At 37.4% G+C, this 17,021-nt stretch overlaps 1 protein-coding gene across 1 annotated transcript in view; it reads left to right on the forward strand.

The window, feature by feature from the left end:
* LOC140227082 (NAD(+) hydrolase SARM1-like) overlaps positions 1-5,803 on the forward strand; it is a 57,881-nt gene extending 52,078 nt beyond the window's left edge. Inside the window, exons 7-10 of the mRNA XM_072307511.1 lie at positions 1,186-1,330; positions 2,426-2,615; positions 3,209-3,330; positions 4,721-5,803. Coding sequence (XP_072163612.1) covers positions 1,186-1,330; positions 2,426-2,615; positions 3,209-3,330; positions 4,721-4,883 — 620 coding nt within the window. The 3' untranslated portion in view covers positions 4,884-5,803. The remainder of the gene's footprint in view (positions 1-1,185; positions 1,331-2,425; positions 2,616-3,208; positions 3,331-4,720) is intronic.
* Positions 5,804-17,021: the final 11,218 nt, after the last annotated feature.

Raw genomic sequence — 17,021 nt, forward strand, 5'->3', positions numbered from 1 at the left:
ATTCAGTGTGGGATTAATCTGTTTTTGTGTCATTATCAACTTTTCCTGCAAGTTTCATTCAAATCTGTTCACTACTTTTTGAGTTATTTTGCAAACAGACAAACCAAGGCAATGATCACATAACCTCCTTCCTTGGCGGAGGTAATAATTTGCTTCAGGTGAAGTGCAATACGTATGTGAACACTAGACCAGGAGGCCTCTGGTTTATATCTGAAAAGCAAGTCTGCAGCATTTTCATTATCAAGCCCAGATATTGAGAGCTAATATCTGCTGTACAGGCACTGTGTATAGGATTGGTGCATAGGTGTGTGTGTGTGTGTGTGTGTGTGTGTGTGTGTGTGTGTGTGTGTGTTGGGGAGGATACATACATTATAAGTTGCATTTTAAGCTGCTCTTTTGCATCACCTATATCTGTGCAAAATAGCATTGTAGCATGTAAAAAATCTTCCCCATTATTTCTCCCTTGCATTTTCATTGATCTAGCAAAATAATGAAAAGATTTAATAACAATTGATTAAAAGATGATACTCTAGATAATGATAAAAACAATGCCTCTCTCATGAAATTAATGGTGACCCATCAAATATTTTTTGATGATATCTCATCAGCTGCAGACGTGATAAAGCTCATGGAAGACTTGTGAATGTGTAGAAACCTAGAAAAAGCTTGTTCACATGTGATGGCAAAATTTCATTTTGAAATACAGGGGAAGGAAAGTTATCAATCTTAACTTGGAATATGTACAAAAATCATAAAAATACAGTAATCTTATCAACATGTATTTAGTGTGTAATTGAAACTTTTGATTTGCATTTCCTGTGGTAGTAACTAAAAAAACAAAACAAAACATATTTATGCATGCATGCATGACCTTACCAACTTGGATTACCAAGAAAGGGTTGGTTTGTGACAAATTTCAGACTCAGAGGTGAAAAGTGTGAAGCTGTTTCAAAATGTGTGATTATTTTCAAACGCTATTTACATATGCATCTGCAACAAAGAGCGCCACAATATACGTGAATAGTGGTCAAGGTCTTAATTTTGACTTCATGAATACACCATACAATTACAGCATACAGAGAAAAATCTGCATATTTCTAGGCATAAAGAAATACTGTTTCTGTGAGGAAAAGAGACTGAATTGACCTGTAGCTCACTTAAAGGGTTGCTGTTTTCCTTTCACAGGTTTGGAGTCATACCCACAGGTGTTTGATAGCCCCCAGAATGAGACGAAGCAGCTAACAGACCAGGGTGACACTCAAAAACAGCCCAGGAAGAGCCTTGATGTCTTCATCAGCTACAGAAGGTCTACAGGCTCCCTGCTGGCCAGGTGGGTAACAGGTCACATCCAAAGGCTACTGTATGCTGCAGATATGCAGCAAAAGTAGCAATATATATAAAATGACAATGTGTGATATGGAGAGGTTATACTTTAATTATGACAATGTCAGGGATAGCAACATCGAGAGACACAAATTATAAGGTTGGTTGTTTGTTTGTGGTTTGCCATGTATGAAAAATTTTTATTCAACAAAACCTGTTTGGGATCATGGAAAGCAATGATGCTCATATTTTCTCTGTAAAAAAACAACAACAACAAAAAACAACTCAACAACAAAACAAAACAGCAATTTGAATTGAGAAATACATTTGTGTAAATGTATGTTTGTTCTAACTAAACAGAGTCATGATTGTGCAAATTGGACCCTAGTTACTTAATACCCATGTCTTTAGAAGAAAAAACCTCTGTACAGATTCTTGAAAACTGCCACATACATTGTATAAATTGTGAAAAGTTTCTTCTAGTCATTCAAAATGGGGCCCTTCTTTGAAATGTTATCCACAAATATTTTTGTGGTTTACCATTAGTGAAGACATCTAAATGTGCAATTAAAAAAAAAAGTTACTAGCACATCCAGGCATTCCTGTGAATTGACAGTATCTAAAAATACATTATGAACCTATTGTCATAGTTGAGTCATTTCTGTAATTCATCAAGTTGTGTATTAATTATGGAGACTACTGTATTCATGTGCATGACAAATTATCTTTGTTCCATTTATTCCTATGTTATACATGCTTATATCTTTGGATGAAGCAGTTATGATAACGATATAAAGAGCATTGGTATCATTATAAGGGCAGACGTTTCAAAGAAGACTCTTGCCATGCCTATTTCATTGTACACCTGACAAAAGTCAACTTTTCATAATCGCAGTCAATAATGGAGCAGCCTGACTAAAGTTGATCAGCTGTTCAAATTAGTTGTGAGTAGCTAGTTGCTGCCTCGGTGATTTCAATTTGTGTAGCTGACAATGACTGTAACTTCCAAACAAACTACATGTAGGAAACAAGTGCATAGAGTTTGTACAGGATGTTTTGATATGCCCTCCATCTCATCCTCCATCTGTTTTCCCTGCAACAGTCTCCTCAAGGTCCATCTCCAGCTGCGTGGCTTTACCGTCTTCATCGATGTGGAAAAACTAGAGGCTGGCAAGTTTGACAACAACCTGCTAAACAGTGTGCGCAGCGCCAAGAGCTTTGTGCTGGTACTGTCTGCTGGGTCTCTGGACCGCTGCATGGGAGACAAAGAACACAAGGACTGGGTCCACAGGGTGAGCAGGGCAGCATAGGATCTTGTCTTACAGAAGTAGTTTGGCTGACACTCCTGGCTGACATTGTTCAGTAGTTTGCCTCTTGAGGAAAGCTCAAGAAATGCTAGGTGAATTCAGATAGATATAGGAAGCATGTGTTTTGCTGACCTGAATGCCAGTTAGTCAATAAGCACGATGTCCTTTTAATATGACATAAGAGTTCCCCAATGCTCCCACATTCTTGCAGTATAGTACACCAAAGGTATTTCAGATCAGTTCTTTTCATGCCATATTAAAAAAATGGTGATAGCTTTGATTGTTTAACAGAGGCCTTCGCATGTATTAGAAAGACCAATAACGAAAGGTAATTCTCACAAAAGGGAAATGCAAAAATGGACCAGCTAGTGTTCATTTACATCTGTTTTGTTGGATCTCTGTTACGTCTGTAAATCAACAACTTGTAGGAAATAAGTCAGTCATGTTACCAAAACACTGCAGATCAAAAGTAAGTAACTGATGAACATTAGCAAGAGTTGTATCACTTCAGTACCATTAGAGTCACATATATCTATCACAAAGACAAATGCAGAGAATGTATTGATCATTTCTTCCAGGAAATTGTAACTGCTCTTGAGTGCAAGTGCAATATTGTGCCCGTCATTGACAACTTCAAGTGGCCAAAGTCAGATGACCTTCCAGAAGACATGAAGGGAATTTGCTTCTTCAATGGCATCAAGTAAGAGACAGCTCCTAAGATTGGGATGTACAGAGGAGACTCTGTGCCTTTAAAAAAACACCTTTCTGATTAAATGTTAACTTCAGCATTATTGTCCAAGAGAAAGAAATAAAACTATTCTGTCATGATAGACACACATTCATTTCATCATATAGATGATGACTGGCTTGGGAGGGAACATGTAGAATGATTTACCTGAAGGTTTTAAAATCCTTTTGAGGGACTTGTGCCCTCCTTACAATAAGTATTTCAAACTGTGAGGTCAGGACATTCCATGTATTTCCAACACAAAAGCTATAATTGATAAAGTTACATGGGTTAGCAAAGCACTTTAAGAACACATACCCTCAACTTCGTCGCACAAACTGTGCTGAAGTAGATATTGTTTTGAGCACCCAAAAGACTTTGAGATAAATTCTGTATACTGCAAGGATTCTAGCTACTTAGCCTCCTTTGCCATTTGAGGTTCTCCCATGCAAGAACAAAGCATTATTATCTATGTAAGGCATTTTAGCAGTGCAGTAAAAATGTGTACTTTTGTCTGCTTGATATTCATGTGCAATATCAGAGCATATTATATTCAGTGCAACACATTCAGTAGGCTACTGTATTAATTTACCATAGGCTACCGTAGTAAAGTGGCCATGCTATAATACATCATATTTTGTCTTATTTTGTCTTGATGAACGCATGTACACCTGCTATATGTGCAAACTCTACGAGCATACAAACTCTTCCAAGTCACAACTTAGTGCAGACAGCAGATTCTACTTCAAATTTTGTTAACTGCTTTCTACAGCTATTTATTTGAAATTGCACTCAGTAGAGCCAATATTGCACTTATCTTTGTGATTCATGCAACATTGGCCCTAACTTGTGCAAAATTTGTTGGTGTTCCATTTATTGCCATCCAATATGATGTAAATGTTCTGCCTGCAAACGAACATTACAAACTTACATTACACATGATTGTGCTTATCCAGTCATAGACTTTGATTTGACTAACCAGTATAACAATTTGATAAGTTGTATCTTCAGTGGCACTCCTTGGTTACCTATACACACAGATCTTTTTTGGCCTTGCTAGGTTGGAAGGGGGGGGGGGATGTGTTCAGATCGACAAAAGTGTTTCTTTCCTGAAAATATAAAAATATTGACATATTGTGTGTGCAAGCATATGGATTTTCTGCAAGTGACATTGAAGTCACATGCTTGTCACAGTTATTCATGAGTCCTGATGGGGGTGTCACTTAACCTGTATTTCAACAACCAATATGTGAGAAAAATTTGTGCAATTTTGCCCAAATCTCCATGTGACAGTTACTTTGGATATTAAATTTCTCCACCACATACAGTCTTGATTAATCCAGTTTGGTCTTTCATTCAATAGGTGGATACATGACTACCAGGATGCCTGCATTGATAAGCTGGAAAGGTTTCTGAAAGGAGAGGAGAACATGGACAGATACATTGACAACGAAATCATGGCCGTGCGACAGATGATGGCAGGTCATGGCCTTCGAACCAGCAGTGGAGGAAGCAGCGTGTCGTAGACATCTAGACCTATCCCTTGGCCTTTCCCGTCTGTGAGATAGTGATTGAATGCATGGATATATGTTCCTTTTAGAAATCTGCTCTCAACTTCTGTGGTTAGTAGTGAGGAGCCTCAAGTCATTGACCCAAAAGCAGAGTCCTAGCACTTCCAAACTGTGGAGTAGACACTAGTACAAGAATAAACAGCAGTCCAGCATTATTCCCTGTGTGTGGATGATTCAGTCTATCATCTCAACAGCTGTTGGGGAACCAGTTGGTCAGAACTGAATGTGTCTTCATCAGGTCTTGCTGCAGGAGCGTTGTAGAAGACTAGAAAATAGCTTCTGTGTTTATGTGCATTGCTTCTGTGGTGCAGTGATCAACAGTGTAGCATATTTTAGCCTGCTTGGACCTAACACCCAGCACTTAAAGAAACATTGACACTGTGTGTCTGTGTCCATCTCCCTTGTAGTGGACAGTAGGAGATGGAGGCCTTGATGAGGGCCAACAGGCTATCCCTTGAGACACACCCCCTTTGGCAGTCATCACGAACCGATGGGACGCAGTGATGATACAATAGTGTCCTTATATTTGTGACCTCCACAATTCTAGGAACTTTGGAGGTCCTTGACTACAGACCAAATGTTTTTCTCAATCCAGTGCTCAGACTGCTGCAGTTGTGCAGGTGCTGTCATCTTGTAGCGATCAGATGTCTGGTGACCCTGTCGCCCAAGAACCTGCACTTTTTAGACTGAAGTGCAAACAGAGCAATGCTGTACAAGTGTTGGTACAATGATGTCAAACTGTTGTGCCATAGCAGACTTTGTAGCATATCTTGTGTTCCCCTTTGTCAGAGGACATTCTGTAACTTCTGGTTGTAGCAATGAATTGAATTGTATGATACCTTCTCTTAACTTGCAGTCCACCTTACTCTCAATCCAACATTGAAACCATCCACATGTATAGCATGTAAAGACTTTGTGCGTTTGCTTGAGATCATGAGAAGCATGCATTCTGTATGTTTGCAGATTTCTTGTAGACACTTTGACAAAAAAAGTATCATCAGTAATGATATCTTTATTAATCTGTGGTTTTTATATATAGACCATAAGCAGACAGTTATTCAGTGAACATATAGATGTGTGAAATCATGTCAGAATTAATTTAACCAAGACTTCGTTGAAATGGATTATTGGAAAACATTAAAAGAGATTTGCAATGCACTTTGTAAAGAATGCTACTCAATATTTGCACATAATATATTCCATCAAATGTGTGATTATGATAAATATGCACCAAAGTTTGTATCATGTACCAAATGATGGAGGTTCTCCTGCGTGGCAAGGGAGACTATCCTGATAAACACACTTCACATTTAGAAATAAGCTAAGGCATGACATGTATCAAAGTCTTGACGCTATGATGTGCTTAATTGATCTTTCAAATTTTCAAAATCAGCATATAAATTGTGTGCAATTTTGATACTTGTGTATAGAGAAAATCTACAAATCAAGAGCTGGATATTTACATTCACCTAACACCTCCTCACCCAAACACAAATGTCTTTGTGGAGTGAATATCTATATGTGTACATAAAGCAGGCAAAACTTTAGTAACATGCAATTGACCTGTTTGTGAAGTCATTGGTGGCATGTTGATTGTACCAGTACTGTTGGCATGAAATTACAGCTAGTTTTAACATCTGTGAATGTTTTCATTTATCAGCTATTAGCATAATAGGTCTTGTAGATTGCAGGATACTGACTTTGTGCAGGATTAATTTCCATATTTTATGTTTGTGCAACCGCAGAGGTGGCTACTTGTCCTTTAACCCTATTTTAACTGGGGGGTCAAATTGACCCCCCCCCCCCTGATGTTTCGCGCCACGATTCCGCAACGCGCAAAGATTTTGCCGCGTCGTTTCATGACTTTTTTCATTGAAGTCTCCCGCATATTTTGAGACCTAATACACCGTTCTGAAGTTACGTTACGTTTTGCATATGCATGTCAACCCAAAAACAGCTCAAATTCATGATATCGTGTGCAAATCCAATGCAAATTGTGTTTTTTTGTTAAATTGATATAAAATAGATTATTTCAACTTTTAATCATAGAAATTAATCATTTCTAATGTAGATAAGCTTGAAAAAGTCCCTGCAACAAATTTTGGCCAAGATTTCAACTTTTAATCATAGAAATTAATCATTTCTAATGTAGATAAGCTTGAAAAAGTCCCTGCAACAAATTTTGGCCAAGAAACAATAGAAAACAAAAGGTCGAAAAAACAATGAAATACATAAGAAATTAACAAATCAATAAAAAACAAAAGAAATTGATTTTGATTGTGCTATTTTTTTTACAAGAAAATTGTTTGATGTGTCTTGAAGACTTCTGACACAAAACTTTAGCAATCCTTTGGCCTTTTTAATGGAATTACAGGTGGAACTATGATTTCATGCATGAATTTCCATAATTAATTTACTAAAAATAGAAAGTCAATATTTTTCTATTGTATGACCATGTAATCTTGTAGATGACATCTGGCTCTACATTCAGGCAAAATTTCGCAGCGATCGCGCGATCGGCGGCCGAGATCTGAAGGGGGGTCAAATTGACCCCCCCAGTAAAAACTTGGTCTCAAATAGCCCAGTTAAAATAGGGTTAAGTACATGTAATCTGTGGAATTGTGCTTACACCCAGGATGCAGAGCTGTTATTGTCATGTTCCTATTCCACCAACAGTACTGTTAGCTTATCACATTGTCATTTGATCTGCTACGTGAAATCTTGTATTAGACTAATAGCATATTTTGCATTTGTGCCATTATCTGTGCCAAAGAAAAACAAAAACTATGTCTAATGACGTTATCAGCATGGCTACTGAAATGGTGATGGGGGAATGACAAAATGTGTTGTATTGACCCTCACCCCCTGGCAGTGCAATGATTGCTGTAAGCAAATTCTGTTCATGTCTACCTGTCAGCCTGTCTATTTCTCTAAGTTTAATATAGTTTCTGTGTGATTTCCCTCTCAGTTGACATAAACATGAAATAATTACTACTTAATAGGTCACAGATAATTCCTGGGGATATATTTTTGTGTTACAGGTGCATGCCAGTGAATGAAAATCAACATTGTTGATTCTCATTCATCAATGAATTGTCAATGAATTAGATTATCAATGAATTGTGCTGATGATGATTTCTAGCTGTACTATAATCTTTCTGTTGTTGTAGAGGAATTGTCAAAGTTAATATCACCTTAATATTCATACCATGTATGGATGCATGATGGCACAGAGAGGATAGTCAGAGAGATCTTCACATGCAGAATGCACCTGCTGATTAGAATGGAGGCAGCATTGCAAGTGATCATCTAGCAGTCATGTTCAGAACTATGGCAGTGTAGCATGATTGCTGTGCAATTAGCCTCCTCCATCATGTCAGCTCATGAATATTAGATACCGTGGAGTCCAGTGTGAGAGGTTGCCATGCTATGACTCAACGTCGTCTGTCTCTCGGTCACAATCAATTGATCAAACAGTACTTGTCATCGCTTGGTCACCCGTCGATAATTTGCTCTGTGTAGGAGACTGTGTTACTGTCGTACTTCGCGGGATAGTGGAAGTCGAAGGAAGTCATGTGAGCACAACCAACCAATCGGCTGTGAAGAATATTTCGTAGTATTGTATTTTTTTGTAGTGTCGTACGTCAATTACCTTTTCATTTCTAGGGATGGGTGTTACTGATAAAGGACAAACGCTGTTACCAAGGAATGTAATGTTAGTGCTTACATACTGCAATCCTGTACAGAAAAATAGCACACTATCATGTTTATCAAGAATGTATTATTTTTATTTACTTTTTATCATTTCTTTTAACGCAAATAAATAAATCTAGAAAGCGCTCGCATATCAGTGAATATCAGTTGCAATATCATAATGAAAGCACCAAAGAAAATTTTTATTATGTATTCAGTAATTCATTTGACTTCAGTATTTTGTAGCTCCCATCATGTGAATGCTTCTACCTCTGAGAAAGAAGAGAGGTATTATGATGTCATCAGAAGATCCCTGTCTTCTTTGGCTGGCTTTGACTAATATTTGTTACACAAGTATCATCAGATGATACTTGTGTAACAAATGTCAATCAATGCCAGCCAAAGCAAGAAATTTTCTTGGACAATATTGTAAAATTTATTCAAAGCAAAGGATATAAAATGTAAACCATTTTTTTCTCCTTTTCCCTCTAGTCTTCTTCTTTGCCAAACAGTTTATCACTATTTATTGTTTGTTTTATTGTAGATACCATAGGGTAGTCACAATTTGTCTTAATGGGTGTATACGCATGTGGTGTATGTATTTGTGATGTATGCATGTTTGTGCATGTATTGAGTATAAGGGCAAGAGTACACTGGCATGATTCTATTTTGTGTTTTCCATTGCACACTATAATGAGGTAATCATATGCAGATGTTCTGATTACGGCTTGATGTGGTCATTCTTTGGACCTAATGAACTTGTTCTGTAGTAATTGAAAGATATATCCTGGAAAAGAGTAGAACATTTGCATAAGGAGTGAACAACATTCCTGGCAAAATGACTTTTATAAAGATTTCATGTGTTTATGGAGATGGTACCTAGTAAAAGGTGAATGTCATGGATTATAACTTTTAAGAGTTTTAGAATGTAATTGAAAGAAAGTTGTAATTCTGAGACACTGAGGTAGGAATGTTCAGTTCATAATTAACCTCCAGAAAGGACAAGTCGTAAGAGAAATGTGAATATTTCATCAACATTCACTAAAAGTAAGTGGAAATGGAAATGATTTCCACTATACACATGTGCATATTTCCACATGTCAAGTGATGGAATGCAAGCCAGTCTAAGGTTGTAGATCATAAAGGATAGTGTCTGTACAATTACGGTCTAGCCTTAATCCAGGCACCCTCGGCATGCTGTTTCTCAGTGCATGTTTTGTTTTGTTTTGTTATTTTTACCTACCTGTGGGTCACTTGCCATTGAAACCTTCACCATTTGAATTTTACTGTGTAATTATTCCTCTATGTAACTCATAGAAGTTGTTAATGTAATGCTGTAATGTGAAATTGAGCAACTTTACCAATGTTCATCAGCTTTCAAAAAAGTAAAAGCATAGTGTAAACAGGATTGTGCTCTGTTTATTTACATGTTCTATACACATCCCTAAGTGATAACATTAATACAGGGAAACTACAACATAGCATCTAGCAAACATACATGTAATTAGATGATACAGGACTGAAATAATGTTATTTCCTTATTCTAAAGTGAATGAATTTTATATGTGTATATACATATATTAGACTTGAATATTGCCTTCAAATCATGAAGTCACTCTCTGAAGGGCAAAGCCAAAAGGAAAATCATAATCTGCAAGCCACTGGTGCAATATAACATCAATCAGTTACTGAAACTATGCTTTGTGTATTTGTTGGTATCCTGGCGGGTGATATGATTATGCAGAGGGTAAACTGAAAGAAAGGAAAGAATAGCATTAAAAAAGAAAGACCTCATACAAATTTGATTGAATTCAGAGGATGGCATGCAGATTCATGTACTGGTTTCTACTGTCTTTAGGTGCTTGCAAAGAAAATGAAATCTATGCTACTAATATGAGTGAATTCCTGCTGTGTCAACATGGCAGTGCACATGTAGGGACAGAGAGCATCACGGCTACATTCATAATCCATCACTTTGTGAATAGTGACAAAGTTATTTCCCACTTCAAAATAAGTGCTGCTTCATATATACTTCTTGGGAATCATTCTACTGGTAGGCTCTTTCAATTCCAACATCGACATACGAAAGGTGCTTGGGAATAAGGTTAGTGTTCTTATGCTCTTCTCAGAAACTGTAGTGATTTATGCTTGAGATATAAAACCAGTTTACATGTATATGAAATTATGATGTCAAGAATCATTGTGCAAAGTTTTTGATGGTCAAACACTACCATCTGCCTAACATTACCACCTGTCAATCCACCACCTGGGTATGTGGGTATATTATCTTGGTCTTCTGTTTTTGTGGAGCCCACCGGAGGTGCGGGGAGACTAAGGGATTGCCTGTGGCGTCTGTCCGTCCATCGTCCGTCTGTCCGTCGTCTGTCGGTAACGCTACAAAAACTTGAATTACTAATGTGGGCTTCAATTTCAATCAAATGTGGAGGGAAGAGTGGTTATACAAAGTTACACATTTTACCAAACATTAAGGTCACTTCAAGGTCAAAGGTCACAGGTAGGGGTCAATGAACTTTAGGGCTCAATGTTAAGTTTTTATGGTGGGTTTCGACTATGGCTCATAACTTTTGATGTATATGTCCATTTGTGACCAAACTTGGATGGTAGATGTCCCTTGGGGAGTTCAATGTCACCACAAGGTCGAAACTCACAGACAGGGGTCAACAAACTTTTAGGGCCCAATGTTAAGTTTTTCGCCGCGTTTCGATTATGGTTCATAACTTTTTATCCCTATGTCCGTTTGTGACCAAACTTGGATGGTAGATGTCCCTTGGGGAGTTGAAGTTCATCATAAGGTTAAAGGTCACAGACAGGGGTCAACAAACTTTTAGGGCCTAATGTTAAATTTTTATGACGTGTTTCGATTATAGGTCATAACTTTTGATCCATGTGTCCGTTTGTGACCATACTTGGCTGGTAAATGTCCCTTGGGGAGTTGAAGGTCACCACAAGTTCAAAGGTCATTGGCGGGGTCAATGAACTTCTGGGAGTTAGAAAAACATTAATTCCTTCTACGCAAATGGGAGAGACACATTTTGGCACTTGCCTTGTTTGTAAGAACTTTAGGAATCCATCAGCAAATCAGATGTCTTGAATATTCCTATACCATTTTTTTAAAGGTAATATCACATTTCCAAACAGGAAGACGGTATATAGCCATGATGTTAATGTGATGTATGAAAATGTTTGCATGATGTATGTCTGCTATTCACCAATCAAGATTTACTGAAATCAGTGTTGTTAGTAGTGAGCGATATTAAAGTCTAGTTCCACAAAGAAAGTGCTACATTTTACACCCAGTTGAAGAAATGTGCAAATGTTGTCATGAGAAAAAAAAATATTGTTCCAATACAATGTGATCGCCATTGTGCATAATTGATTCTTATTTGCAGTTCTAGTGTAGATAATGTGGCAGCAGGTACCCGAAATGTCACAGTATTGTATAAGGCTTTCAAGGAATACAATTGTCGAGCGACTGATCATGTGCCAAACTCCACTAAAAAGGTAGAGAGATTAGGCAAGAGGCTCTGCATTCAGTGACTGTCAGAAACACAACTGCTCTAGTTTTGTTTTGTTTTGTTTGTTTTATTTTTAATTTGAGCCCGAGAGGTTTAATCAGTATAATTTAGAACATAAGCCAAATAATCATTATGGCAACTGCGAAGAATGATATGCATGCAGTGTTTTATAGAACAAGATACATAATATTTAGATAACTCAGTCTGGAGAAGATGGCATCTCCTATCAGACAAAATGAAAGAAATATGATACAATGCAGGTCATCAGGTGAAGTGAACAAATACAACAGAGAGCATGTATGGCAGCAGAACTTAGAGGACTGGAAGTCTGCTAGGTTAGGTAATGATTCATGTGTAGGTGAAGTGACATGTGACAGTGTACAGAAAGTAGTGTGTGCATGTATTCTTGCAGTAGTAAAGCATTATACCAGCTGGTTCGAAAAAAAAAAAAAAATCCCTACACAAGTATGAGGTACGACTTACAATGTATCAACATAAGCATTAGAAAGTGAAGTATTAGGTTTTTTGCAACTATGTTGAAAGAACAAAGAAAACATGAAATTTGTGCTGGATGGTTGATGAGGTAGATTGAAATCCCAAAGTGTTATGCTATGTGATTAAGGCTCTTAACATACTCACATCTACTGATGGAAATGAACTCTTAAAGCCACCCATATAGATAGGGGCGATTTAAATATTTTTGTAGATTAGACATGTCATTATTGCAATTTGATCTGGTTGTGTGATCCTTTTTTATTAACTTTATTTTCATACTTGATTACCTAATAACTTCTCAATGACTACTACGAAAGAATAGGGAAACTTTGCAATGTTATATTTTGGGATGGCTCTCTGGTCTGTGCATGGTTTTGAATGTTTGTGTGCTTGAATAGGTTTCCAAGCATCTGTAGAATTGACATTGAAGCTGTTTTAAGTGCAGATCCATGTATTTCTATATATGTAAACCCTTGAAATTTGTATTTGTTCCCATCTGAAATTCCTGTTGTATTTTATATTTATTGATTTGTTACCTGTAAATTGTACTTTCTTGGATATGTCCTTGGCAAAACATGATAGTTATTAGACTTTGTACTTGAACTTCAACGGATGGTGTTCTGTAACACAGTCTTAGTGTAGACATGGACAGTTGTATTCAGTACTTCATTTTCTTTTTCATCAAAAGTTATTGTGGATATTTATGATAGAATGTTCAATGCTGCAATACTCATTTTTGTATAGTATCTTCAAAATCCTTTATTCAGAATATGTTTGATTTCAGTTGATGTTGCGCATTTCCTATTCAGAATAGTTTTGCAGATGATCACAGATGATTTTATAGCTATTTTAGAGTCATACTGTCGTGCTATTTTTACTCTTGAAGTGTTTTGTTGTTTTCAGATATTTTTGTTTGTTGTTAATGAATGTGTTTTCTGTGTTTTGAATACTTAAATTGGTATGAATTTTTGCATTTAAGGTAGCATGTTCTTGATTAATTTGTGAATGTTAACATTTCCAGTAGCTAAGGGTTTGATGCAGATGTATTTACAAATATTGGATTGAACCAAATGGTTAGTAAAGATTCATGGATTGTATTTGTGTGGACTTGTAGGAGTACCGTAAGGAACATAGATGCATAGTAAACAGTACAATGTAAGGTGAATCTACACTTGTATCAATGTTTTAAAGGCTTTACTGCAATCAGATTAAATTAATGGTTGTTCTAAGAATTTGTCCTTTCTGTATTATGTAGTTAATTCTGCAAGGACATACACGTATCTTGATAACTGCAGAGATATTCTATTCATTATCAATTAATGCCAAATACCTCATGATTTGCAGATGATTACATAACTTCATGATAGACATACATGTACAATGTGTATATGGTGTTTCAAGCCATCTTTTCACATGATCATTATTGACATATTCACTTCTAATGTAGGGAATGTTTGGCATTTCACCTCCTTTCTGGTAGTCCATCTAGAGAGGAGAAGGCATGTGACTTATCCCTGGTATGAGCTTGCCATAGGGCATTGAAAGTGTTCATGAGACTTGGTTGGGTAGTAGTGAATAAGTGCATCATTTTAGATGTGCTTTAGAGAAAGTGATAGTTCGTCTTGAACTACTTTATGTTCGATTCTTTCACCTAGATGCAGGTAATTTGTCCAACTATTTTATGTAGTAACAACCCCTTTTCTCTTTCTCTCTCTCTCCCCCCCCCCCCTTTTTTTTCCATCTGGAGCACCTGATGACTGGGATGTGTTGATTGTACCTTGTATTATTGTATGATAAATACAATATTTGAGATCATAAGTAGTGACCTGTTTAGCAGTGGTCATAAAATAATAAGCAAGACTGGATGTACTATGCCTGTAGGCAAACTAGTAAGGAATATTACTATCTGAAGTACCCAGTGAACAGCTTAATCAGTGCAGTGTTATATTTTGTCCATCAACAGGAAATATTATTTGTACGAGAATCCAAGTACAGGAGAATGTTTGATTATTGTAGAAGAGCAGTAATCAATACTTGTTTAATTTTGGACATTGTTGTGATAAATATTTGTATAAAAAGTATTGTAAAATCATCATTTAGGTTACACATATGACTGCTTGTAATCTGTGTGAACATGACAAAAATAAACTTATTGTGGAGAAATCTATCCAAGAAATTAATGTGTTGAGCAATCTTTCTGACAGAATGTGTGGAGCTGTATATGTAAAAAAAAAAAATAAAATCATGGAACATTCTGTGTAAGAAATTAATGTGTTTGCTGCATGTCAGCAGTGTGCTTCAAGATTGAAACGAGTTTGGGCAGCTACTTGACCTAGTTTTACTTCTCTTGTGACATCAGTAGTTTCACCTTTTACTTTTATTTGTACAGTGTAGGTGAGATATCTCAGCTAAGCATAGTGAATGTGCTGAAATGTGTGTGTGTGTGTGTGTGTGGTTGTATGTGTGTGTGTATTTTACATACATGCCTGTGTATGTATGCTGCAGTATCAACCTATTTTGTATGAACATAATGAACGTGCAAAACATTTACATATTTGAGAAACACAAACAAACCAAAATATAATCATGTACATGGCACATTTTTATCTGTGCATTTAATTTCCAGTACCGGGGTACAAGGGTAGAAGCTAAGAGTTGCAGGAATATTAAACAAAAAATACTAGATTAGAAATGGGTAAGCAGGCATTAAAAATACAACAAACAAACCTTCTGTGGCACAAAAAGATCCCACATGTGGAAAGTGGTTTGCTCCAAAATGAATATATGATAATGGTAAATAGTCCAATGATAAATCTTGTGTAGGTTGGAGATTTTTTGACCCCCCCCCCCCCCCCAATAAAAAGAGACTCACATGCATAGTAGCATGTTCAGTCATCTTTACTTGTTCACCCTCTGCATACCACATTAATTCCAGAGACTCCAACCCCAAGCCCCTTCTGATCTGGAGATTCTCCCGCCTGAAACCCCTAGCGAAAGGGAGCTCTAACTTAATGTGCGCGAAGTTCTAGGGTTCCAGTTCTAGATTCTCTCTCTGGGCTATCTAAGGCTTATATTTCAACATACGTTGACAGTAAGTAAGAAATCATTTCAAGCAGGAGACACAGAGCCAGGGCGGGAGAAATTAAATCTCAAGCGGGAGAAGGGGGATTTTGCAAAAATGGGCTTTCGGCGGGAGATCTCCCTACGAAAGCGGGAGAGTTGGAGTCTCTGTAATTCCCTGTCCATAGGTTTGTGCAGTGGCAGATCCAAGGGAGGGGGGCACACCGGGTGCGTGCTATACTCCTTTAAATTTTGTTTTGTTTTTAGGTAAAAGAAAAAAATAAAGGGGGGCACACCAGGAATGAGCCCCCTTTAATTTCTTTCTTTAAAAAAAAATAAGACTATAGGCCTACACATGAAAATCGCATGATGACCAACATAGGCCTTTTTTTTTTTTTTGCTTGCTTGTCAGGTACAGTGATGGAAACCCGAAAGGTTTTTTTTTTTTTTCTTCTTCTTCTTTATTTCATTTTTTGCTTGGCAGCTGATTAACCCTGAAAGTGTTATGAAAAATAAACAAGAGTCTTGTCTTGATGGTTCAAAACATGATCTGATGTATAGGTGATTTATAACTACCCCCCCCCCCCCTTTTTGGTTGGGGGGGGGGGGGGCATTGGAATTCAGGGGCATTGGAGTTGGCCTCCAGATCCGAGTTCCCGAAACTCTGATTTTGTTAATCTTCTTCTGTCAAACTGAAAAAGACAGAGCTGAGTTATTGCTATAAAGACATTAATGACTGAATTAAATTTCATGTTTGATTATGAAGGGATTCAGGGGTGCCTTGATAAGGGGGGTGGGGTATATAGGGAGAGGAGGGGGATTTTCCACATTTTCTGCATCTTCTTGAAAAAACTGATTTCCACCAAACTTGGCAGATAGCATCTTTATGGTGATATGATCTTGAGTCGGTCAGTCCCTAAATTCTATCGGACCAAACAAGATAGAGCTAAGTTAGCGCTACTATTATGAAGACATTTAAAACTGATTTTTTTTTTTTTTTTTTTTTTTTTTTTTTTTGCAAAAATTGAACGTTTTTACATTTCCCGGCTAGATGTATTTACGGCAAAATCCCGGCGTGTTTACGCATCCCGCCGCCGGCGAGACGTTTATCTGCAAAAATCCCGGCTCCACAAGGCCCTGGGGTTGAAACGGGTACGGTATCGCGCCGGTAACGGCCGGTACGCGGTACGGGCCGATAGTTGTGGTGGCATCGTCGAAATCATGTAGCGAGTACGAGTCCACTATGCACGGCCGGCCGCGGGAAGTTTGGTTCGCATAAAATCCACCCAACACAATAATGACCGACCAA

The sequence above is a fragment of the Diadema setosum genome, chromosome 4 (assembly GCF_964275005.1).
Source record: "Diadema setosum chromosome 4, eeDiaSeto1, whole genome shotgun sequence".
Classification (NCBI taxonomy): Eukaryota; Metazoa; Echinodermata; class Echinoidea; order Diadematoida; family Diadematidae; genus Diadema; species Diadema setosum.